A 27783-nucleotide genomic window follows, 5' to 3' on the forward strand; every position below is an offset into this window, starting at 1 on the left:
ACATGAAAAGTCTTACCTTAATTTAGGCTCGTCAGATGTGATGCTTTTGAGGTTTTCACACCGTCCTGCAAGTCATATTAAATCCAGAAAAACATAATGATCACAAGTCAAAAGTTGAGAGGAGTAACATTGTAAAAAAACAAAAAAGAAACTGAGGCATGAGGAGCCAAACAGAGGGATGATGGATGGACGGACGGAGGGATGAAGGAGCATCAGGAGGCCAATCAGTTGCTTGTTGTTCTAGTTTAGTTCTACTCAGCGGTGAAGTGTGTCTCCTCCCCTCTGCAGACACAAAACACACTCATACTGTAGTACACACCTCCCTGAACCTTTTTATTAGCAGAGGAGGACGACCTCTCCTATCTCTCTTCCCTCCCTCCTTCTCACTCAACCTATCTCTTCTTCTCTCCAGTCTTACCGTGTCTTAGATCAGGATTTAGACGCAGGACGCTGGCGCTTTACAGGAGCAAAGACGCAGCCACAAAAACTACTACTGTAACTACTGGCTTCATTATAAACCAAGATTCAAGTTTTTAATGTATAATTTTATTAGGTCAGAACATTTTGCTCCACAAGGAGTCAAATTAGATTGATAATAGCTTTTTGAGGGTGATACAGATGATATTTGAGAGCCAGTATTTGCTCTTTTAACACAACACATAACACACATTTATATAAACATACATAAACAAACAGTTTGAAAAGCTATTCCACCAGCTGTCCCTCCTACTCCCGTTCCAGTGTCACCCTTCTGCATCCAGGAGGATGATGTGAGAGCTACGTTCAAGAAGCTGAACATTAAAGCAGCAGGGTCAGACGGGATCGGTCCTGCTCTGCTGAGACACTGTGCAGCTCAACCGGCCTCAGTGTTTTCCAACGTATCTAACACCTCTTAAAGCCGGCGTACAGTCCCTCCATGTTCCAAACTCTCATCCATCATTCCTGTAACAAAGTCCTCAAAGATCACCTGCCTGATCGACTTCAGACTAGTTGCCCTAACATTGTAGATTTGATTTATTGATTGGGACAGTGGGCTGTTTTAAACATTAAAGATGCACTGTGCCGGCGTTAGCTCAAAGCTAATTAGCATCCATAGTCCCCCCACAAAACATACAACAGCTCAACAAAAAACAGTACAAAGCAAAAAAAAATCCACACAGAACACACCATACAAAATACAAAGCTACACACATCACATACACCCACAATGTCAATTAGAACGTAATGACTAATAACAAATTAATAACATCTGTGGTCATGAAAGCAAACCAACTGGTCTGATGAGGACGCAGTCACACCCTGCAACACCTGCAATGTCAGGGACCAAGCAGTAAAACTCAAGAACACAAGGTGTATAAAGCAAAAATTAGTAATTTATTTACAACTTAATTTCAACTTTACAATTTTTTTTTTTTTCCAATATACAAAAATAGAAAAAACTAGAAGAAAGTAATTTCAAAAACTAAGGCCCTTTAACTCAACTTGAGGTCAACTAAACAAACAGCAACATAACAGACCTGACAAATGACACATAAAGGGGGGGCAGGAATAAACAATTAACTCTATAACACACATCAACCTTAATCTCAACAAAGATTTAAATCAAGAAACTATTTACAACCCAACTAACTATCAAAAGCAAGAAAAATAAACTTAAAGTCCTAAAGTAACTGAAGTTAGTTAAAAACAGAAAACTACTAACACTTGCTCACATGTGGTTTGGCCACCACATGCAAATACCAAACATTTAAACTCGCTGTTCATAGACTTCAGTTCCCACTCTTTAAAAACTCTTTACCATAGTCTCGGACATGAACATTGACCCAGTCGTATGCCACTGGATTCAGACGGAGGGTGAAGGTTAATAACCTCTAACCTCACACCCTCGTACTCTCAGCTCAGGAGTTCCTCAGGGCTCTGTTCTCTCCCCACTGGATCTTCTCACTGAACACCACCCGCTTTACATCCAAGGACAGTTCTGTAAAAACAATCAAACACGCAGACGATGCAACCACTGTAGGCCTCATATCCACCAACTATGATACACAGAACCACATCGAGGTGAACCAAACTGTCACTTGGTGCACAAACAATGATCTCCTGATTAATACAGACAAAACCCAGGAACTCATTAATGCGTGCTGAAGCCCAAAATACTCATATAAATAAACGGAGACGCCATCACCGTCACTGATTCTTTTAAATTTCTCACAACGCACATTAGCAATAACGTGAAGTGGAAAACTAACACTAAGCACATTATTGCAAAAGCTCAACAATGACTTTACTTCCTGAGACAGCTTAAAAAAATACAAGATAAAGTATCAACTTCTCACTCTGTTCTACTTAGTCATCATCACATCCTCTATTAAATATGGTACGACAGCATGGACGGTCAAACATGTAAAAAACTACAGCGGATTGTCAACAAGGCATCTAAAATCATAGTCAACCCTGTGATGAATCTCTACATAGATGCAGAGTCTCTGGCACAACTTCACCTACTTCCAAGGTGCACGGAGAAGGGAAAGAAGTCTAAAACACATTACAAACACTTAAATAATTTAAATAAAGTAAGTTGGGTATGAAAAAAGTTAAAAAATATAAAAGACAACCAATCATATACATCCAGACGTGACCCTGATGAAGGCCACAAGCCGAAACGCATCGGTCAACTAATAAAGTTGTTCTTCATACTACAAGTGTTGCTGGAGTTCTCATTTCTCTATGAATCTCTACATATTCACTGAACTGTAAAGCGAGAGAAGATCATCTCTGACCCCTCAAATCCTGCTCATCACCTCCTCCAGCTCCTTCCTTCAGAGAGCTGCTACAGGTCTCCGTCCACCAGGATGAAACGTTTCACTAACGGCTGTTTTCCCTTTGAATCCTCCCTGTAGCCTCCTCCTTACCATGCACATACTGTATATGGTCGTGTGCACTATGTTTCTATGACTGAATCCCTGTATTGTGTCATGATAACATGTGGACCGTCTGCTGCCGTCCATTTATATATTTGTACTGCAGAGTTTAACATACTGCACTAAAAACAACCCCACCAGCCGTGGTCGCGTTGCTAAACAATCGATTTATTTTTTTTAATAAGGAACCCTTTAATTTGGTCATTTAAGAATAACTTCCTGTTTATATTGTTTATTACAAATGATTTGCTTTTTTTCCATAAAGAAATCCAGTGCTGTTTTTTTGTTGTCGTTTTTGTATCTTAATCTGTGCAACACTTCCTAGAAAGCTGCTGGTACAATCATGATCATGTTGCATCCAGCTGTGAGTTTTACCTGCTGGCAGAAAGAATGAAAGTGATGTTAGTAACAGTGTAATGATAATAATAATAATAATAATAATAATAATAATAATAATAGTATCAGTCATAGACACCAACACTTCAGAGAAACAGCATTAACAGTAAAGTTATTTAAAGCTCTCCTTGTCTGATGCTTTGTCTTCCTCTGAGTGTTGACACAAAAATGGCGTCTTGTAAAAGAAAATCCTCCTCTTTGATTCTGAGGACGTGACGCCAAAAACCCTGATGTTTACACTAACGTCCTCTTTTACCATCAAAACCGCAGACAACCACATCACAAAACTCACATAAACTACATATTAGTGATCCATAATGAGACTTTAACCTGTTAGTAAGAAATTACATTCATATATACAACTCAATTATAACAGCAAATCCATTTTGAAGGAAACGTGATGCTGCCTGAATTATGTGTTTGTCAACACAATGAGGGAATGTTAATAGTACAGTGCAGTATAATATTCACTAGTAGTAACTACAGCGTTGTTAAATATTGTTCTAGTTGTGTTTTAGACACTGGCAGCATGTGGTGAAGGTTAGAGAATGAATCATAGTTTTGGTTTAATAATAGAAAAAAATCACAGTGACCTGAATGCTGTTTGTGATTTAACTGAAACCATCTTTCACTGACCTTAAAGTGGCTTTAAACGATATTTCATATAATAGTATATGAGCTGTCAGTGTGTAATGTGTTGGTCGTGGCTCCTCTCAGCTTTATGGAGCTTTATAGTGAGTTTCAGCTCATTGTTTATCTGTCCGGCTGCAACTTTACTGTTCTGGTTCACTCTCAGCGCTCTCATAGTGTCGTTTTGGGCCGCAGCAGGCAGCTGTTTTCAGAGAAAAACCTCTAAAAAGTCACTGTACACTACCTGCTCAGCACCAAACTGTCTAGCTGGTGAACATAGTGGAGCATTTAGCAGCTAAAGATACAGATATTTCCCTCAGGAGTTGGTGGAGAGCAAAAACAGAGCTGAAAGAGAGTGAATATTGGACAAAAACACGACTCCAGATGAAAGATAATGTTGCTCCGTAACTGCTGGATGTGGAAATAAGTTCAACATATCAACTTAAAAGCTGATGATGTGTCAGTCTTGTGTTCACTAGTTGTTTAAACGCCCCCCGAGTGGACAAAATATCACTTTTTGCAGGTTTTCAGTGTTCTTGTTGCCTAAATCCAACACAGTAGTAGAGACTCAGCTTGGTCTCCACTGTCAATGTCCTGCTAATAATCATTTTCATTATAATTTTCATATTTTCAGCCATAGTTTGTAGTATTTCTGCATCTTAATGGAGGTTCTGGATTTTTCTGCGGTGCTTTATTTCGTTAAACACTTTAAAAAACCCTAAAATTCTCTTTCAAAATCTTAAAATATGATGCCAGTACAGTTTGAGTTTGTTTGTGCTGCACGACAAAACATCAGCAGACATGTTACAAGACACAAAACTATACAGTTCATAATGTGAACTGTCACACACACGTCATGTCAATAACACAGATGACACAATACAAAACACAGCACTGGTCCAACCTGTGTGTGTGTGTGTGTGTGTATGTTTGTGTGTGTGTGTTTCCTCTCTGCAACATCACCTGGTATGAAGTTTAGTCTGTATAAAGGTCACTCTGCATAAAGTTCAGGAGAACCTGGAACGGAAAAACAGTCTGACGGGAGGAGACGGTGCAGCGTAAATCATCTCAGACTGAGACGTCGTGTCAAACATTAGTCGATGTAATTTGATGTCACTGCTCAGAGTCTCTTTGCGCTAAAAAAAATGTTTTCACTGGAAAAGAGAAACTGTGAGACACAAACACACACAAACACACACACAAACACACACACACACAAACACACACACACACACTCAGTGACCTGGTGTAATGGAAACATGTGGTTTTCATATCAAACTAAACTTTGGATCACATTAACTTGCACATATCTTGGATCTGAATGAATGAAAATGAATCAGCACAAAAGTGAAGCCATTATAGAACTGATTGATGATGATGATTAGTCAATTAGTCAATTGACAGATTGATTATTCATAGATTTAGTCGTTTGAAGTCATTTTTAAGCAAAAAGAAGTCAAATACTTGATTGTTCCAGGTTCTCAGATGTACACAAATGTAAGAATTTGCTGCATTTCTGTGTCTTTTAACATAATAAATTGATTATTTTGGGGTTTGGGGCTGCTGATCAGACAAAACAAAACACTTCAAGATGTCACATTGAGCTTTAGGAAATTATGATTCACAGTTTTCTGATGTTTTATGGACCAAATAGATATTTATTGTCCACAAAGGGAAATTTGTTTCCAGTGTGTTATGTGTTGTAAATGCCTCAAGAACATACATAGATACATAGAGAAACACAAACAAGAACAAGATGCATCACATACATGCAGACATGGTCTATGATTAGTGGGCCGTAGTGTAGGAGATAAAACTTCTGCGTGTATCCCATGGATGTATAAAGAGAACATGGTGTGTCCTGTATAATGTATCGAGGGGACGTTGAGGGTCATGTGACTGATGGCTCTGTTATTGATATCTGAGAGGTTAGGGGGGGTTTGGAAGATCGATGAATTTGGAAGCAGTGTGAGAGATACGGGATGACTTGCTCCAGTTATACACAGACAGTTTAGACTGAACTGTGTTTTAGTAGAACAGTAACAGAACGTCTGCGGCAACAGACGGAGCTTTTTGAGTTTGTGAATGGAAACATCAGCGTCAGACAAAAACTACATTTATTATCCAGGCAGATTAATCAATAATGAAAAGAATCAGTAGTTGCAACCCTGACTAATTATTTGTTGATGAGAGTTTGGAGGTTTATGGTTTATGTCCCATCTTCTACCAACAGTCTGTGTCGCTCTTATTATTATAACAATCTTAAACTTAACCAGTTGTTTTAGTCGCCTAAATTTAAGCAGAACTAAACTAAACTCTAGTAGCTGAACGCAGGAATCATCTGAAAAGTGGAACTGAAGCTTTTGCAGAATCATCCCAGTCAACACTGTGTGTGACGAGCTGATCAGTAAATGTGAATCACTATTAAAAGGAAAGAGATGTGAGGAAACTGATCATCTATCGTTGAACACACTCTGCATGATACCTCAAGACAACAATCATTTCTTCCATTGTATGTGCTCATACCTTATAACATAACAAAACAACACAGTATGACCTATATGCTGTATGTACTGATCTTAATAATATGTTGTTTTTGCAGTTTGCATACAGGAAATTCCTATTTATAGCTGTGACTAACAGGACTGTGAACCACACGTCTATCTTTCACCATCTTGAGTACAGTTTGGTTATTATGTGGCCGTCCTGTCGTTAAAGTCAAATAAACACTGTAATGTGAAACACTTTATACAACCACCATTAAAAGTATCCTCACTTCATCTGTAACAGTTTGGTACGACAGCCTGAAACACTCAAACAAGCAGCACATTGTCAACAAATCCTCCCGAAATATCCTCAGTTTTCTCTCTCTCTCTCCTCCCATCAGTTGAATCACTGGACAACAAATCTAAAGAGCTGGAAACATTATATCTGTTTCAACCAACTGTAGGTCTTTGTCCACCAAAACAACCAAGTTTAATCATCAGTTCCTGCATCTGACATTATGTTCTTGATTATGGTTTACTGTGTGACATATATATCAATGCTGCCTATATGTTGACACAGACTCTGGTCGTGTGGCCGTTACAGTAAAGTGAAATTATAAACTCTGATGTGGCGTTCTTAACTTAGAAAGTGGAAAGTTTCAGACACACAGCAGCTTGTTGCTTCACTCAGACGGACATAAGCTCACTTGAAGACATACTGACATCTTTCAGTACTTCATTTTGTCACTTTCCATGTGTTTTATTCTCAAAACCAAGTTAAAAAGTTAGTAGTAAAGAGCTGAGACACCCTATTGGCTTCTCTTATTCAGGCTATAACACGCGTGTGTGTGTGTGTGTGTGTGTGTGTGTGTGTGTGTGTGTGTGTGTGCGCGCTCAGCAGCTGTCTCAGGGTGACTGAGTTCATCGCAGCTGTCTGACGACATGAACACCGGATCTACCAGATGATATGAAAACACAGTTTTGGCTGTTTTCCCATTCAGAGGCCATACAGTGCATATGTGTGTGTGTGTGTGTGTTGTTCTCTGCAACTTTGCTGTAATCTAATATCATTAGTTTAAAAACAGAACAAGATACTGAGATGATAATTGTATACTTGACATAAAGACATACAGGATATGAGCTGCTTGTGGTTTTATATTTAGCATGTTTAGATGTTTTTACTCCTGCAATGAAAGTACATGGTTCTGCTGCTGTGTTTTATTGTATTGTACTAAACTCAAATAAGATTTCTTTTGTGCACAAAGAGATTACAGGATATTCAGGAGCACTTAAAAGTCAAATTTCTTTAACTCAGTGGTAAACGAATCAATCTGAACATAATTACGTTCAAATTCTGACTTAAGCTTTGTCTGAACTTCCTGAGATTTTGGATATAAAAGACACAAAGTTCTCCCGCTGCATTGACGGTGAATCTGAGAGCAACAAGTTGGACTTCTCACCTGTCAAACATCTATAAACGTTTTACCTAAACATCATTCTAAGAAAACCTTAATAACATGAATCTTAGCCTCGCTAGTGTGAAAGAACTTGTTTGTTTATTGTTGCAACAAGGAAGTGATTAGCTTAGCTTAGCATAAAGACGGTTAGCAATGGAGACAGCTAGCTTGACTTTCTTTTAAAGTTCAAAAATACACACAGAAAGTCACTTCGCCACCATGTAACTCCCCCTAAAACCTTTGTGTATCAACTAGAGCTGAAACGATATTGATAAACTGACTATTTTGATCGTTTCAGTAATTTTTTTTAACAGATGGCAAAAAAAGATGGTTTCACCTTCTGTAATGTGATGATGTGTAAGAACAGGACGTGAGATTGTGACTCAGTTTGGTTATGTAGGTTAGTTTAAGCAGTAATGTAGAATGAAGCAAGAATATAGTTTCTTTGGTCGCCTGCAGTTAAATATACTTTATATACAATATCTACACAGTGATATAAGGAGGTTAATCAATGAACAATAATGACACCTGATAAAATGTACAGGGTGAAAAAGAGGTCAGTAACATTTTGAATTAGACTCAGGTAGAGCTGCAACTAATGATTATTTTAATTATCGATTCATCTGTCAGTTATTTTCTCAATAAATCGATTAGTTGTTTGCTCTATAAAATGTAAGAAAATGGTGAAACATGTTGATCACTGTTTCCAAGAGCCCAAGATTAAAAGTCAACAACCCAAAGATGTTCAGTTTACTGTCTTAAAACCAGAAAATATTCACATTTGAGAATCAGAATCAGAGAATTTGGACGTTTTTTCTTAAAAAATGACTCAAACGATTAATCAAATAGTTGGCAACTAATCAATTAATCAACTAATTGTTGCAGCTCTGGACTCAGATTACTGGGTCTGATGTCACATGCAAACACAAAAAGGCTCCTGACCTGATTTCAACAGTTTGGACTGTCCTCTATTTATGTGGCTCAACTGGGTTAACTGGGCGACGTGACTCTGCAGGACAGAGGAGTCATATATACACCATACCATCACACACATGCACATGTTCTCACACAGATACACAGTTTCACGTTTCAGCTTGTCCTGACACTGACCCAAGAGACCCCAGTGACTCTGTCTGTGTGTGTGTGTGTGTGTGTGTGTGTGTGTGTGTGTGTGTGTGTGTGTGTGTGAGAGACACTTTCCAAGTAAAGGCCTGCATGTGGTCTCAGGTATGCGTGTGAATGCGGGCTGTTTGGTGCATGTGTGCACTGGAATGACAGATCTGAGGACAAATGGTGTGTGTGTGTGTATGTGTGTCTGTTTATTTTCTATCTTTGTGAGGACCAATTTTAGTTTGAAACCATCATAGTGAGAACATTTCTGCAACGTGAGGACATTTTGGCTTTTCTTCATGACATCAAAGGGCTTTTTGAGGGTTAAGACTTTGTTTTAAGGTTAAGTTTTGAACTAAGTTTAGGTTTCTGGCTGCATTAAGGTCCTCACAAGTACAGAAAGACAAACCTGTGCATAAAATAAAACCAGTTTCCAATACAAAGACCAATACTCAAACTTGTCTGGGACCAGCTCTTAAAAAATTTGAATGCTGAAGTGATTACTTCAATAGTTAATCTAATCTAATTTAGTATTTTATTAAACTCACGTTCCAGCTCGTCATATGTGAGGATTTCCTGCATTTCTTTGTTGTATTTTATTGTAAACTGAATCTCTTTGGGTTTCAGACTGTTTGTCAGATAAAACAAGTAATATGACGACGACACCTCGGCTGTTTTTCCACATTTTAAAGACTAAACAATTAACAATTAAAAATACAAACATTTTAATTGCATCCTTACAAAAATTAATAACCGATCAGACAAAGAAAAACTCCAACAACTACATCAGACAACACATAAAACTAAATTCTCAGTTTGTTTGTTTTTTTACTTATGAAAATGTAAATACAATTTTTAACAATGTTAATATACTGTAAGTTTATGTCAGTGTTCATAAAGGGTTTTGGCAATGCTGTGTTTTATTTATAGCCAATAAAGCTATTTGAAATTAATATGAATGAGAGAGAGAGAGAGAGAGAGAGAGAGAGAGAGAGAGAGAGAGAGGGAGGTAAAAATAGGGGTCAAATGTGAGGCGACACTGACCCAGTTAACTCAGGAGCAGACAGGAGGGAACGTAACACACACACACACACACACACACACACACACACACACACACACACACACACACACACTGATAAGAGTGGATTTATGACTGGAAACCACTCAACACACATATATACACATCCAATGTCTCCTTAAAATCAAATAGAAACAAAACTCCTATAAAATGCAAAAAGTAATAACATTATTTATAGAACATGGCACATGAAAAGAATACAAAAAAAAAAAAGAAGCCTACACAGAAGACTAATACATAAACGCTGTGAGAGTCACGTTGTGTGTTTGCACCAGGCTGACAGTGATATCATGGCTGCATTCAACACTACTGACAATAGTTTGGATGAGGCACGTCTTTCGATAAGCCATCAGATGTTTAAATGTGACAGCAGTCACACGCTGTTCCACAACTGTTGCAGTAAATCCGTTACAAATCTGACACTAAAAAAAACTTTCCCACCAGGCAACATTTAAAAAAAATACTGGAAACAAAACATGACCTTGGATTGAAATCAGTTTAAACATGTGAAATTATGCTGAAATATTTGTGTGGGTGAGGTTTCCCCATTTTTTTCATAGTTTGGTGGCTTTGATACCCTTTTTTGAACCCTGACAGATAAAACTGGAGGGATGAACTGTTTGTTTTTTTATCGTCAGACACACAAATGAATCAGCAGACCTTTGCTGGTTGTTGGATTATTTCCAGGCTCTACTTGCTAAACTGTTAAAATATTGGGAGTGTGTGTACTGTAGTGAATCCTGACTATTTTGTGCAACTTCTCTGTTTCATAGTGAGGGAAGAAAGTGAGAAGGTCTTCAGACCTGTGACTCTGCTGCCTCCTGCTGGCTGAAGGTGAATACTGCAGGCTGCTGACAGGTAGGAGATTATCAACAGTTTGTTCTCGCAAAGCAAGTTTGTTCAGTGCTTTACATTTTTAGTCATTAGTTTACTGTTGGCATATTTGATTTTTTTTTTTTTTACCATTGGTGTGACTCAAAATTATGAGTCTGTTTATGACATTTGCTCTGCTTCCATTTGTGTATTTAGTCCAGCACCAACTAGAAGGAGACTGTTGATAAAACAGTCTCTCTTTAACCCCTTAACATCCACCCTTTTTATAGAATTTTCACCTATTTGGAGAATTGAAAAGCTTATAATAGAAGAACTGTAAGGCCATGATGCATGTATTAGGCTTCATGTGACAAGTGACATCTTCTAGTTTCTGGAAATGTGTTTGTTTAGCATGTGGCTAAAACACAAACAAAACTACATCAGTTCAAATAAGGCTCAAAAAGGTGTTTTTGGTCCTCGTCTATAATGAGTCGTATTTGAATAACAATAATTAGGACATGCTTTATGCCACAACTATGCAGAACACAACTTGTATACAATTCCAGACCTCTAGGCCGAACCTTATGAGAGCTAGGGAGTTTTTAGTTTGTGGTGTCACTGGTGTCCCTGAACCTCTCCAATCATCTCCAATTGGCCAAATTGTGCCAATTACTTTGACTCATTACTGTGTGATGCTGCCGCTTACAACTGGCTTACAAAACTCAGTTTACTGTCACAGAAGACTAAATAAACCTGCAAATACTCACACTAAAGGAGCTAGAACTAGAAAATTATTGTCACATTTGTTTAAAAAATGAATGACATGGTTGATCGATTATTTTTTTTAAAAAGAAAAAAGTTTTTAGCTGAAAGAAAAATAATAATCTGATAAATTGATAATGAGAATAATCTAGTGGGCTGAATAAAATATATCAGAGTTTCAGGTTAGCAAACTGCAAACACACAGTCAAAGTCATTTTACACAAACGCCTGTAAAAGCAGTTGTGTTTTGTCTCTATTGTTTTTAAAAAAAGAGAGTCCTCTGTTTAAATTCAAAATCCCTGCTCAGTGTCGGACTCTCTGCTGCCCCTCGGTGGCCAAGAGTCTGTACTGCAGGAAGTCAGGGGGCGCTCACTCCAACTCGTAGGAGCTGCTGTCCAGTTGAACCTTGAGGGTCTTGAAGTCTGGCCTGTCCGCTGGCTCGGCGCTCCAACATTTCAACATGATTTGGTAGAGAAAGTTGGGGCATTTGGACGGAGCTGGAATCCTGTATCCCCTGGTAACCTGCTGGTACACTTCCTGGTTGCTAAAGGCTGAGGGAGAGAAAGGAAAAAGAAGTGTGAAGCACTAGAAGTGCAGTAAAACACCTGTTGATGCACCTGGAGGTTTTTCCCATATATATAGTCTATGCAAGCTTTAATTCTGATAGTTGTGAGCTTGAAAAATGATCTAATACTACTTTCATATAATAAGAAGATACATCCGTGAGCGCCAGTGTTTTTGTTTGTTTCATCTTTGCCACAACCCGGGCACCCAATACTCTGTTCAAGACTTGGAGCTGTGTGCACCGCTACTTATTACTAGTTCAGTGCTGCTAAACCACAAAGGTACCCCAAAACATGTACAGATATATTTGCTAAACATGGCTGTCGACTTTCACTTCCCTAAACATCTCTGCTATATTAATGCAGGACTTTCACAATGACAATGACAGTTCTTTATAGGAGATTGTTTCTTCATTTCATCCCCTTTATGAAAATTCGTATCCTAAAATCATACTCAAGAAACTTTGACCTTGACGTAATCAGAAAGTATAGTTATGAGGGCTACAAACAGGGCTGCAGCTTTGTTATTTGGTCTATAAAATATGAAATATGTCCATCACAATTTCCCAAAGCCCAAGATGACATCTTTAAATGTCTTGTTTTGTGTGCAAGCAGTTCAAAACCCAAACAATTGCAAAGAAAATCTGAAAATATTCACATTTGAGTATCTGGAACCAGAGAATTTGGGCTTTTTTTCCCTTTAAAAAATGACTCAAAACAATTAATCATTTATCAAAATAGTTGCTGATTAATTTCTGTTGAACTAATGTTAAATTTTGTAAATTAAATCAGATTATAAACTCAACACTCAGGTTACACATACCAATGAACTACAACTGCAACTAATGTTATTATTTTCATTAAGTTGTTTGGTCCATAAAATTCCATAAAATGGTGAAAAGTGTTGATCACAGTTTTACAAAGCTTGTTTTGTCCCGACCAACAGTCCAAAACCCAAAGGTAAATAGCTGGAACCAGAGAATTTCAGCATTCTATGAAAATAGTTGCTGATTAATTTTATGTTGATCAACTAATTGATTAAACGACAAATCGTTGCAGCTCTACAACCAACAACATAAAAACATAAATGCAAGAAATATCAACTAGGTTAAATTAAGTTAATTAAGTTATAAACAAGCTTTTTGATAAAAACACATTTTTAATTTACTGATTTTGCAAGTCTGAGTGTGTCCGACAGATCTTTCCGTAGTTGAGGTACCTTAACAACAAAAGTTCTGTCCCCTTTAATTTTACATTTTGATATGAGAACAACCAACAGCTTCCTGCCTGAGGACCTCAGGCTAGTAAAGTAAGAGGCGAGTAGTTTAGAGATGTAGTCTGAGGCCATAAAGTGCTTTAAAGATAATAAGTAAAATATTCAAATCAGTTCCGTAACAAACTGGTAGCCAGTGTAGAAACATTAAAGGGGGAGTATTGTCTTACTTTTTGTTAGTAATTTAGCAGCCACAGTTTGTACAGTTTGTCAGATTTTCAGATTTATTAGGAGACCATCACGGTAATCTAAACATGAGGAAATGAAAGCATGATGGTTTCAGTGTTGGTGTCAATTACTGTAGAAACCTGTGTTCGCCCTGTCAGACCAAAGCCAAGCAGTAACCCTGTTCAACCACGTCAAACAAGCCATGTTGACCTGTTCACACAAACCTCGAGTACAACTTTATCCTGGATAATAGAGTTTGAAATGGGTTTAACAGGAAAGGGTATAACAAAAAAGTGGACAAAGACTGAAAATAGTTTCATCGTAATATAGTCTACAGTGTTGTACAGTGTTGTCTTAAATAATGGAGACATCCCCAAAGTGCTATAAACTATATTTTTTAAAAACATCCAACCCAGAAAACATGTCACTCAACAAACCTGGGTAAGGAACGCCTCCGTAGGTGATAATCTCATAGAGCAAGACACCAAAAGACCAGACGTCTGACTTGTTGGAGAACTTTCCATGGCTGATGGCCTCAGGAGCACTCCACTTGTAGGGAATCTTTTTATCTTCTGTGATGTAAAACGGCTCCTGGATGAAAAAAATCTTTGTCTTAAAAACTCTTGATTTTACTGAAAAAAAGATAAACAGACAAACCCTCCCTGTCTCCCTACCTTGATCACTCTGGCCAGTCCGAAGTCAGCCACCTTACAGATGTAGTGTTCCCCCACCAGGACATTTCGAGCTGCTAAATCTCTGTGGATGCTGTTCTTCTCCTCAAGGTATGACATCCCATCAGCCACCTGGGCACCCATGTCAATGAGTGACACCACGTCTTGAAGCTGCCCCTCTGGACCTGACACATTTAAAAAAAAAAAACACACACACAATCATCATCAAATATCAAGAATCCAACCAAGAATAACCGTACATAGAGTCCAATGTTCCTAGAATCTGAACTGAATTACTACTGTACCCCAGAAACCCAGAGTTATGATCTTCCAAGCCCCTGAAAACAGATTTGTGTATCAGAACTTTGTTTTTTCTTCTTTCCTCTCCCATTAATCATCTCACCACCCCTCAGATTTATCTGCTGACCCTTTGGAGGGGCCCAACCCCTAGGTTGAGAACCACTGGACTAAACTAGCTAACTGTATATAAAGTAGTGTAAACTAGCTCCACCTCCAGCAGCTACAACAGTAACATGCTGCTCTAACACTGATGCTTCACTATTAATAATCTAATGATGTCATATATAATAATATATCAGTCAGAGGAACCAAACCACTTCTTTTACTGCAATACTTTAACTACATCAAGCTCATAATACTTATGTACTTTTACTGCAAGACTTTAACTACATCAAGCTCATAATACTTATGTACTTTTACTGCAATACTTTAACTACATCAAGCTCATAATACTTATGTACTTTTACTGTAGTAGGATCATGCATGACTTTTACTTGTAATGGAGTATTTTTACATTGCTGTATTGGTACTTTTACTGAAGTAAAGGATCTGAAGTCTTCTTCCACCACTGGTCTACACACATACTTAAGTGGAGTTACATCTACATAACTTCTATTTCGCCTTGTATTTTTACTGAGTAGTGACTACTTCTGTGAATTTCCATGTTTACAGTAATTCATTCACTGGGACGCTGGTGTGTGTGTTACTGTAAGGAAAAGATCACTGAGTCTTTCTTCAACTTCCTCATTGTTGTCTTCACTACCTAAAATCTCCACTGGCATCAGAAACTTGTAGGAGAAAACACAAGCTGATTCTTGTGTCACAGTTCTTGTCCTGATGTGTTACAGTACATGTGTAGCCGCTGTAGCCTGGAGGTGTAGTTACATTGATGAAGAGGCGAACATTAATTACATTATAGCCTACAGCGACTATGTAAGTAGACTCCATAGCTACATACAACTGTAAATCAAGCTTTTAGTTACAAGTCTGTATATGTTTTATAGCTCCAGGTATAGCTGAACAGTTTATAGTTTTTGTATCAACATTTTTTGAATCACAAGAGTCACAACTTTAATTATAACTTACAATATTAACAATGTCTTAATGCTTTAAGAAGCTAAAGGTTTCAGTTGGCAGCCACTGATTTCAATAACCAAAATGACAACAGCCACTCAAAAATATCATCATCTGTAGCTAATTAATGATACTTGTGTAAATCGGCCACACTACAAAATGAAACTCTTGGTTGTTTTCTGGTTAATATGCTCTTAGAAAGCCAGGGTCTGTGCTATTTACGCTCAGCTGAAAATGGTTTCCTTGATGAAGAAACACCACTTTGTGTGATGTTGATGATTGTAACAACAGACAGAGTGGTGAGTCCTTCTGTAGATAAAACATCTAGCTGATTGTCACGATGAGTCTACAGCCGTGCTCTGTGGCGGTGCTTTCAACTAAATGCTAACGTCATCCAGCCAAAATGCGTGTTAGCATGCTAACATTTGCTCAGTAGCAATAAATACAAAGTACAGTTGAAGCCGATAGAAATGTCATTAATTTACTCAACCAGGTATTTCGTTATTAACCAAAGTATTGGACAAATAAAAAATTTGACCTGATGATGGTGCTACAAGAAAAGTCAATCACCAAAGTGAAAGCTATACCTACTGAGGGCAACATGAATGTGTGTGTACCAAATTTTACTTGCAACCCATCCAATGGATTGAGACATTTATCTCAAAAACACAAATGCCAACCTCATGATGGAGGAAAAGTCACCAGTGTCATCATGATTCATTGTCTGGGGAATCATGAACATCTGTACCAAATTTATGTGCCAATCCATCCAGTAGATATTGAGATATTTTGCAGTATAGAGTAAGAGAAAACAGAGAAAACTTTGACCTGCTGTTGGCGCTAGAAAAACAGTCTGAGGATCACCAAAGTCATCCCCTGGAAACTCTGAATCCAGTTACAAAATTTAATGGTAATTCATCCAATAGTTGAAATATTTCAGTTGAAATTTTAAGTCTTAGCTGTGTCAATAGCACAGCTAAAATAAAATGGAGCTGGGATGGCCACAACAACAAGCAGCTCCAACATTTTTTCCATACGGAAACAACAAATGTTTGTGATTATGTTCATATATGTCAGTGCATGTCTGGTCTCACAATTTTATTGAAACGCTGACTGAAACACCATAACAGGCAAGTTACCAACCATCAACCAAAGCCCCAACAATAACCTCAACTAACCCCAGGGTATAAAACTCATATTGCTTCTCACAAACCACAGAAGCAAAAGAACACCGAGGTTTACCTCTTAGGAAGTTGAGCAAGCTGCCTTTCTCCATCAGCTCGGTGATGATGTAGTACGGCGTTGTAGCTGTGCAGACGGCAAACAGAGAGATGAGGTGACGATGGCGGAGACTCTTCAAGATCTGAACTTCCCTATGAAATTCATGGTGGTTCATCTCTGAATCTGTAGAGAAAGAGAAAGAGAGAGAAAGAGAGAGAGAGGCAGAGAAAGCCAAATGAAAAAGAGGAACAGAGACAAAAGAGGAACAGAGGAGGGAGAAATAGAGAGAAGCAAAAGAAGGAAACCACACTGAGAATCTTGAATGTTCAATATCTAACATACTCAATGATGCAGGAAAGGGAAAACTGTCTATGGTGCTTTCCAAATAAAGTTGACAAAATAACCCTGTACATGTATGTTCAGCCTGTTATTGCTGCACGTCGTATGAGTCGTCGGCTAAGTGACCTACTTGACTGACAGCAGCTTTAGTGTCTTTGCTTTATACTTCTAAAACAGCTCACCTGTCTACTCCCACACCTGTCGCTCACTTAACTTTCTACAGGTGTTTGTTACAAACAATTGATCCAGTTGTTCTGAATGGAAATTATATATTTAGACTGTTTAAACAGTAGGGCTTAAAGGTTTAAGAGCTTTAAGCATTAATACTTGATGCCAAAAAGGTGATTAACTCCTACCCAAAAAAGAAAGAACAAATGAATTTCACTGATGGTTGCACAACTTGGCAATTAAGTCTTATTGTGTGTCACTTAAATTCTGCACGTAACAGCGATGTTCATAATGCCAAATATGTGTCACAGTATTTGAGGTGTATAGATGGGGATTACCATGACAGATCTAGAAATGTCTCTTTACTTTCTTATTTGTGTCTTTTAACCGCACCCAGTTTCACTCCGGTATGGTCTAACATTTCACGTTAATCACAAACGCATATGTGTATTTTTACACCGCAGTGGAAACTTTCATATTTATTATATATCTTATTTACATGATACATTTTAGTATTCAAGAATTAAGGCAGAAATAGTAAATGGAGGATTTCTGACATATGATTGTGCAAAGCTAAGCTAAATACATCCGGAAACAGACGAAACAGCTGAACTGAAAGTTGGAGAGTTGGATAACGTGTGTATAAGAGAGAGAGAGAGAAAACCAGAGGTGATGAAATACCACGTTTGATGATCTTGATGGCGACATTAATATTTTTTTTCCAGAGTCCCCGATAGACATCAGAGAAATAACCGCTGCCCAGCTCCTCCAGCAGGGTGAACTCCTCTTTTGGGAGTTCCCAGTCATCCTCCGTAAAATTTGGATCTGTTTTGGGCTTTCTCTGATGGAGGAAACACATAAAAACACACTTTTAGGTCCTAAAGGGACACAAATAAAGTACATATTATCATCATTATTGCATATACGTAGGATTTAAATGGGTATTGTGTGTGTGTGTGTGTGTGTGTGTGTGTGTGTGTGTGTGTGTGTGTGCTTGACACATATGGCAGAAAATATCAATAGATTTTTAGAATTTGCTAATTTAATCTCACAATCACTGAAAAATATAGATGATGTATAGCAATATATATTTATTTGGTTGATGCCTAATAATGGTTGAGCACTTTTATGACTTAGAGCCACAAGCCTCATAATCAGACTGAACTGACCCTTCGTTAAGCCCCGCCCTCTACAGGTGTCCCATGTGCCAGCTGACATTTTATATTTCCAGCTGACTCTTATCAAAACAAGAACCCTCGTAAAAAGGTCTTTAAATAAGGACTTGATACATGATATTGTGGTAAAAGGCACAGTAAGGGAAGTGAATAGCTAACAGGTCCCAAGCAGAGTCTGCATCCTCTCTGGTTGAAGATCTTTGTAAAAGGCACGTTAGAAGATCTAGTTAGTGACATTATTATGAGTGTGATAAGGAAGAATGTAAAATGACCATTCAGAGTTGTGTGTGGTGATTCAGAGGTTTGGAACCAGGCTTGAATTTTTGTGATCAAGCATCTTTAAAATTGTTCTGACATAAGGTTTTGTTTGTAGAAGACTAGGGTCCTAAACCTGTATGTTTTAGTCTGGTTAAATCTACCTCTCGTTGGTTTTCCTCCTTCCATTTGTTTGGGAAGGTCTGAACACAGTAATCACACTCGGGTGCGGACCAAAACAACTGTACCATGACCCTTTTAGAGGAGGAACACGGGTGGGAACATGATCCAACCTCCATCTGACCGACTACTAGGTGTATTCTGTGAGTTTGAGCTAAACGGCTCCCGTAGCCCGGTGTGCTACTAGCCGGAGAATTAATTGAGGTCCAACCTGGACCAGCGCAACAAAGAATGCTGTATTTGGCCAGGAGACCTTCTTCAGGACCTTCTTCCTGTGTTTACGTTCTTGCTCCTGCTGTCTTCCACAGTGTAGATTTAAAGCAAATTTGAAAAAATGTACCAATTTGTGCTGAAATCTAGTGCTGATGTTTTGACGAGCATCTGGGGACCTGTGCTGTATTTCTTTCAAGCATTGTCGTTGTGAATGTTCTCCTTGCAACCTACATTGATTCTTCTGCTGTGTCACATGATTTCTCAAAAGAAATATTGTGGTCACACTTAGTTGCAAAAATACATTGTCACATCATCTACAAACACGAGGAAGCACGTTGATGTACAACACTCAGTCCATTCCTGTATTTGAGTGTCTTGGGGGGGTGGGGGTTGGGGGTTGACACCATTGCTGCTGAATGTCCACACTTCTTCTTTTCATACAACCAGAACTAAGAGGAAGAAACAATAGAAGAAGCAGCTGAATAGACAGAAACACCAGAGATGCAGCGTGTCTTACCCTCTTGCAGGGGCTTCCCAGTCTGCCTGTGTTGCTGAGGCTGTTCGTACAGTAATGCTCCACTAGATCGATCAGAGAGCTGAACTCATTGTTTTGCTCCACGTATAAATGACCTTTGTTTGCTTGGAGGATCTTAAAATGCTTCACCCGACTGTCTGACTTCACTGCAGAAAGAGTCACACATATATTCACAAAGTCAGAAACAAGAAGAATCGATTAAAAAAAAAAAAAAAAAAAGACAAAGATCCCGCCCCCTGTTGCATTTATTTTAGATTTATGATCATTCCTGTAAACAATTTGACACATTAATTATAATTTTGGCTTATTATAACTTGGATTCTTGATTTTTATAGGTTTACAAAAGGTTTATGAAGGTTTTATGTAGGTTTATAAATACATTGTATTTACCAAGTTAATCGCTAAGATCTTGTTGAGTCATTAAGGCTAAATGGAATCTGATGTGGCAAGAAACACGAGCCATCAGACAGTCAGACCGGTTTTATACAAATCTTCCAGGATAACTAAGGTGTGGAAGAGAAAACAATAAACGGTGAACAGTAAAATTATTAAATGGTTGTTTGCAGACTGACTTCCTTGTTCACGTTTGACCTACTGTATGTACTGTAGTCATGTGCATGTACAGTCTTCCTCTGCAGTGAGGGGAGTGTTACTGACATTTTTTGGGTTTAACTTCCAAATAAAGTTGTGCGATATGGAGCTTTAGAGGACTGTCGGCCTCCACACATACCTCCCTTATCTGCTGTTAGATATGAAAGATGACAAAGGAGAAATTAATTGACACCTTAGCCACATAAAAATGATGTCGATACACACACACCTTCCTCCTCTAATATCACCCTGCTAGCTACTTGACCTACAAGTGGTTTTATAGGATGGGTGTGTTTAGCTAATCACTATGTTTAGCTTGTAATTACGAGATGAGTCATTAAACATGAAAAACAATTCACAGGAAGAGAAAATACAGATGTAAAGCTACTCAAAAATTATTTTTTGGACATATATTTAGCATATAACAAGAGATAATGGAACAATTAACATAGGGGGGGACACAGAATTAGAGGATGAAAATGTATTTTCTTTTTCACTGTATGTAAAGCTTGTGAAAACAGACACGCTTCTATTTTTATCAATACAGCTACCATATGCAGCCTTACACATCCTGTGTAGACACAAACTGCTCTGACTTTCACTATGCAGCCTGTGTGAATCTTCATTATCATCAGATCTGTTGGATGCCTCCCAGTAACCCCAGCCCACTGTGGAAGTCACTGTTATGGGTTGTGTTGAAAGGTGCGAGGCGGGTCGGGGAGCAGAGAGAGGTTTAGCCAGCGGCTCTCCTGTTCTCGGCAATGTTTTGCATTCTGCTATTGTTTTAGTCCGCTGCATAAAAAGATGGGAAACATAAATACTGACATTTTCTGTGGTTACGCTTGTGCTGCTGCTCTTTGAAAGGGCATCAGTTAAATGTCTTGTGACTGTGATACATGGACAGGCAATGAGAGGGAAGAAAGAGTTAAGTTTTACTTAACAGAATTATCAGGCAGTAGTAGGTCGTAGTAGTGGGTCCTCTTTTTTTTTTCTGTTTGTACACTTTTTCAACTTATAAATACCCAAGTTCTGTTTTTTAGTTCTCTCCCAGACCACCAGCTGAACTGCAATCTTTGTTGTTGAAATTAATTATTTCTCTTTATCGCTTTGGGTTTGATCAGGTTGTACTTGTCAAGTCAGCCTGCATATATCAATAGCAACAGCAACAACTTTGACACTATTAACATTCACAAGGCATCCATGTCCACAGTGCAAAATTCAGGTTTATATAAGAGTTTCAGCTTTGCAAAGGCAGCACATTGCCGCCTAAAACTTGTCAGTAAGTGGTCTGGGCAGGGTTGGGTCAGGTTTTTTTTGAGTCCAGTCAAAACTCCAGTGTGCAGGATCACATGATAAATGATTATGGGTAGATAGTTACCAGATGAAGGGACAGCTGATTTAGCTTTCCATATTGACCCATCAGCAGGGTCATTATGGAGTCTTACAACCATCCTGAGTTCCTGCCTTGTTTGAGACATTTTAGCAGTTATCCGACGTGTTCATAAGTTTTATCTTTTATAGTGAAAACAGCTGAATAAGCCGTTAATCACTGTGACCAACATCAAGAATAATGTGTGATGGCCTCCTCTGAAACAGCATTTCATTGTGGAAACATCTTTGGAGCAAATTTTCACCTCGTATCTTTCGCACCAATCTGACCAGTGGACTGTTACTCACATTATTGGCCTCAAACAGCCTATAAACTGACAGACTATAACTGTAAGCTAGTTAGCAACAGACACACCCAACAGTGTCAGTAGGAGTGTGTATGTTTGGGGATTTTTTTTTTTTTTCCACTCAGCCTCTGACTGAACTCACTGGAAAGCTGATTCATCAGTCAAGAAGCCCCTGAGTCCACTTGCATTCTGTCAGTCAAATCACTGCCTCTTTCTTTTAGCTGCATCAGCGTATACGGAGTAAAGCAGGACGGCAGCATGACAGACTGCAAACCAAGTTGAATGTGAATATCTTGAGTCGGTTATAGCCTCACCAGAAACTCCAGTTCTTTCTGTTTATTTCCCTCCAGTCTCTCTCTCTCTCTCCTTTCTCGTCTCGTCTCTAAGTTCTCTGCTTCTTGAGATGCGACTAACAAACATTTTCAACTTTGACTTTGTGCCGCCTGTAAAATTCTCTTCATATTCTGTCTTAACACATTTGGGTTGAAGACCTACTGGAAGTAAACAACTTAAGCCTCATCGCCTCTGCCACTTCTTGTTTGTCAAGGCTCACAAGCTGGCAAGTAACTCACATGTTTGCAGACACTGAATAAAAAGCAACCTACGACATTTTCCAACCGTTTGTGACTTTGTGCCAAGCAGCACTTAGATTTGGATAATATCTGTAACCTTGGATGCAAGGAACATACATTAAAAAAGAAGGAAACTATAGAAATGATCTTTTTTTTTTTTTGGTAACTGAAGTGAAACTCCCTCCTCCCTCGCTCTACTCTTTAACCTACTGACATTAAACCACTCTCCTCCCCTCCTAGTCTTACCCGAAAGGACGTATCCAACGTTGTCTTTCTCGCTGCAGCGGATGAGGAAAGCTCCCTGATCGTTTTCTGGTCCCAACAGGTGACTTTGTGCCTCGAAGCGGTTCATTGTCCCAAAATACCATCTGGATCAAGACAGAAAGACATAAATTTAAAAAAGTAATTATTAGGAAGTGGTTGCATGGTTTCAAACTGAGATATTGTGTAAATGAGTTACACAAGATCAATCAATCAATACTTTGGTGGTAAATGAATTTGAAATGCAGTGTTGGAAGTCACAAGGTCTTAATGTCAGCTCCAGCTACAGAGAAGTACGTGGAGTTTGATATAATGTTTCATGTTTTTTTTGGTTTCAGTTTTGACTCTACAGTGTAGACTTATAGTGAGCCCCGTTAGTCACAATTTAATTTTCTTGTTGTTCCAGATCGGCAGAGTTTATTAACTTTGTTCTACATTGTGCATTTCTTAAAAAGCTTCAGTATAAAGTCAAGAGGTTGTTTATGCTCGGTGGCGTCTGGCCGACACAGAAACTGAAAATGGGAAACAAACTAACGTAATCACACTCTTTACGCTGAAGGAACGCGTCACCTGGTGCACCGGTGCAACCTCTGTGACTCATTGATGTGTTTTTAATAGTTTTTGAGCAACAACGGCTGTCTGCAGAGGAATAAGTTACATCACGCTTTGCATACGCACACGTTATGTAACTGTTGGTTTTGGCTCTTTACATGAGATTTGTTGAAAAATATAGAAAATCTCCAATTTCATCCTTTTAATTGTGAGGATTTGCAGCTTTTATTACCTGAGCTGATAAAGACCTGGATATCTTTTAGGTTTTTGTCAGAAGAAAGAAGGAATTTGAAGAGTGTGATGGGCATATTTTCACTATTTTGACTATTTATAGACCAAAAATGAGTCCATTAATCAACAAAATAATTGGCAGATTAATCAGTAATGCTCTACTGGTTACTGTAAGTGGAAACCAAATAAACCATTTAACTCTTAACTAAGCTAAAACTAACCATGAAAATATTAATTGAGCAAACTGTGATTGCTACTACTCCTTCTGGGATTATATTACTGAGGCCGAGGTGATTAACTGGATGACAGACGATGCAGAAAATAGTGAAATTAAAACTAATATAAAAACAATATCTCAACTCTATAATTCATTTCAGCTGTCCAGCACCTGTTGACATGTGGGAATAACCACACCTTTACACACTTCTCATTCTGTTGAAGCAATAAACAGAGAAAGAGAAAGACAAAACAAGAAGTGGTGAAGCTGACTGTCCAAGTGTTTGCGTCTCCGTTTGCATCACCTCTATGATGCACACACACACACACACACACACACACACACAGGACTGACATTATGAAAGGTGTTACTGACATTTTTCACAGTGTCACTTGCAACATAGCTCAGAAACTATCCGTCTTTGGTCCTGTGTGAGTGTTTTTGATGCGAGCACGTGTTTTAGATGAGTGTTGAAAGTGCTGATCATTCATGTTATTATGTTGAGAAGGGGGTATAATGGAAGATTTTTCTCCTCCTTGCTCCTTTTCAGTCATGGAATATGTGTTACGTTGTTGTTACAATTTGCAGCTCATATTTCGTGCAAAATCAGATCTTTGTCGTGATGTAAAGCTGCAGCTGTACGAGTGTTCGCTCACTTTTTAATTAAAAAGGCTACATGAACACATTAAATTTGTGAGGACAAGTGGAGTGATGACTAACATATTTTTTTTGGTTTTATAAAACAGCTTCTGCCCATAGGAGGTCTTCTTGGATTGATAAATGGCATCCAATCGAATTTTGCTGAAGTATAACCGTTATAAAAATGATTAAAAAATCATCAAATTTTGACCAGTTTAAAGTATAAGTCTGGCGATTTTCTATATTTTTCTTATTGTTAACAAATCTCATGTGCAGAGCCAAACAAACAATGAATCAATCGTACTTATAAGTATTGCGTGTGTATCCAAAAGCTGATATATCTTATTCCTTTGTGCCGTTATTGTCCAAAATCTATTAAAAACACATCAATGAGCCACACAGCTGCACTGTGTGACATCATTCCTTCATCATGAAGAGTTTAGTCGTGTTAGTTTGTTTAGAAACGACTCCAAAGCGATCACATTTTCATCTCTATCAGACAGCGTTTCCTCTTTCTTCATATCAACGACCTCTTGACTTTATACTATATTGGAAATTTCCCAAAGAACTGAAAACAAAGTTAAGGATGTGATATGTAGCACAACAAGGTAGTGAAGCTGTAAACAGAACCATATTCTGCTTCTCTCCAGAGACTGAAAACATGATCACTGTGATCAGTCAGGTGGTTTCTAAATAAACTGCCAGTCACATGTCACCCAGTGCAGCGGTGTGGCTCATTTTTAATAGTTTTTGGACAATAACGAAGGTCTACGGCGCAGAGGAACAAGATACATCAGGCTTCATTGTTACACATGAGATTTGTTGACAATAAGAAGAATATAGAAAATAGAAACAGTGGTATTATGGGTATCTTTGTGGCCTGTTGCCCTACATAAACCGTAGTTCCTGTCAGTTTCTCTATTGACTATCAAACCAACGAAAATGCTGAGAAAAAACTATAAAACATAAGAAAAACAAATAAAACTGTGGATATGTTTGCTGTGTTACTCATCAAAGCTCATCAGTTGTAAACAAGCTGATAATAAACATATAAAAACGATAATGTTTACAAGTGTTTGCAAATGTGCGTGTTGTTCATTAGAGCTAACGTAATTTGATGCAACATTAAAATGTGAAAAATGTGGCCCGTTGAGTCTGAACGAATACAAGTCAGACGAGTAGCACCGCAGTTCCAGTCGAACGTACGATGCAGATTAGAAGAACTGAGTCACGTATTCATGTCATGTTTGACCTGATAATATGAACTCGTGGTTACTGCACTGCAGGTTAAGCGTCTGTGAGAGTGGAGTCGGCTCTTCATCAGATTCAGCAGCACTTGACCTCTTTTTCTAATGTGATAAATAGAAATTTTACTTCAGAGTCCTTTTATTGGGAGGCAGAACTCACATGTACAGTTCTGGGCTTGACCTGGATAAGAGAGGTGTGTGTGTGTGTGTGTGTGTTTTATGAGTGCTATGTGATTGACCATAGTCAAATAGGGAAATTATATTTGAGATAAAGATAGATAAGCGTATCCCAAAATGATTCATGTGGCTGGAGTTGGAGGCAAAACGGAGATTAAAGTACAACACATGTACAGTTTCATTCAATCTATGACAAACCTGCTGGAGTGAATTACACATTTGTAAAGTTTATCATAATACATTTTTAGATAAATAGTGAAAAATGCAGCTTACTCTTCTCTGAAGCCCAAGTTAATATATTGAGGTTACTCAAAAACACAAATATGTTGAGTTCACTGTCATGGAAAAATTCACATTTTGGAAGCTGGTGGTGAATTTTTGCTCCACCATTAATCAATTATCAGACTTGTTGCCAATTAAGTTTTGGTTTAGACTGTCAGAGAGGACTGAACACCTTGTTTAATGACATTTTCCTTAATTACTATCAATATGACCTCAACAGCCCAACAGCATCCCTCTGATTTACTGTTAGGATTTAATAACCACACTTACTGTTACTGTTCGGATAGTTTCTGACAGTATTTGTTAAAGACAGCACTTACGGTTCCATCTCCAGGGACTCAGCCCTCACCAGGTAGTTACTGGGCACGATCCCGTTACCGAGCACGCGCCCGTTCTTGTCGATCTTCCGCGCGCTCCACCATCCTCCATCGCGGGTGATAACACTGAACAGTTCCCCCTCCTGGAACGACAGCTCCTCTGGATGCCGGGATTCAAACGACCACAGCGCCGTGTAGATGGCACCGCTGTCGTTCGCTCTGCCGTGCATCGGCGTCGGCGGCGGCGGGCGCCGCGCCGGGGTCGGTGACCTCCGCTCACTGCCGCCGCCGCCGCCGCCGTCACCGCTGCTATCTCTCCGGTCTCCATCTTCAGGAGAAGCCTTTTTGTCGCTGAAAATCCGCTGCCATAGTACTTCCAGACATGGGCATGCTCTCCTCAGACACTCACCCATAGATGACCATGAACGGTCCCCTCTTTCCCCCCCTTTTTCAGCCTCTGTGCGCGTCAACCGAGCGCCAACCGACTACACCTGTCGGACAGGTAGAGAGGAGGAGGAATTCCCGGAATGTCTTGTAGAGAAGTGGTCGGTGCAGGATTGGTCCTGTTGAGGTTTATCTGTCTCATGCGCTCAGAGAGGACTGACAACAACTTCCTCATGCCAGGCAATAATAGCTAAAAATGTGCGTGTGAACTCCGCCTATAATATGACAGATGCGTCATAAATCTCATTCGTGTGTCTGCTGCCACAACAAGTTTACGTTACTGTTCAATATAGATAAAGATAGAAAAAAGGCAGCATCTATAAATACATGTAACTGTACTGTAGCTGCAGTGGAAAGCAAATTAAAGTCCCCCTCAACTCAAAAATATGTGTTTATTCTTGTTCCTTCAGTCGGATGTTTGAGCTTCTCTGTGCAGAATAATTTATGTGCAGAGTTTGTTTTCACATTCATCTGCTGAAGGAGGAAAGTTTCTTTGTGCTCAGCTTGAAATCTGAGTTGAAGGTGTGTAGCTATGAGCAGGATTTGTGACATAACCATTTATTTCAAGCCAGTTGATGGCCAGTATGCAGAAACTTAAAGCCTGCAGTGCAGAAACACTGAGAATGAACTTTACAGTGAAGGAGGAGACATCTGGTGTCCAGCAGTTAAACTTTTTTACATGAGGTAGAAAGAGTAAATGTCATTTTAAGGGTTTTTCACAAGGTACCTGAACTTTTTTTTTGTGGCAAAAACAATCTGCTTAAGTAGATTTTGTACTTCAGAGGG

The 27783-nt window shown here is 38.7% G+C and overlaps 1 protein-coding gene and 1 long non-coding RNA gene across 2 annotated transcripts in view; one reads left to right on the top strand and one right to left on the bottom strand.

Annotated features, from left to right (window-relative positions):
• LOC122982165 overlaps positions 1-27783 on the top strand; it is a 67077-nt gene that overhangs the window by 26437 nt on the left and 12857 nt on the right. Inside the window, exon 3 of the long non-coding RNA XR_006403408.1 lies at positions 10855-10939. This is a non-coding gene — a long non-coding RNA (uncharacterized LOC122982165). The remainder of the gene's footprint in view (positions 1-10854; positions 10940-27783) is intronic.
• ptk6b (PTK6 protein tyrosine kinase 6b) lies at positions 11799-27625 on the bottom strand. The gene is made up of 8 exons (XM_044351235.1): positions 26557-27625; positions 22877-22998; positions 19774-19937; positions 18115-18274; positions 16948-17109; positions 14335-14516; positions 14098-14251; positions 11799-12207 (listed from the first exon to the last, which is right to left on the bottom strand). Exons 1-8 carry the CDS (start codon positions 26964-26966, stop codon positions 12026-12028), a joined length of 1536 nt encoding a protein of 511 aa, XP_044207170.1. The 5' UTR covers positions 26967-27625; the 3' UTR covers positions 11799-12025.

This window comes from Thunnus albacares, chromosome 5, assembly GCF_914725855.1.
Source record: "Thunnus albacares chromosome 5, fThuAlb1.1, whole genome shotgun sequence".
NCBI lineage: Eukaryota > Metazoa > Chordata > Actinopteri > Scombriformes > Scombridae > Thunnus > Thunnus albacares.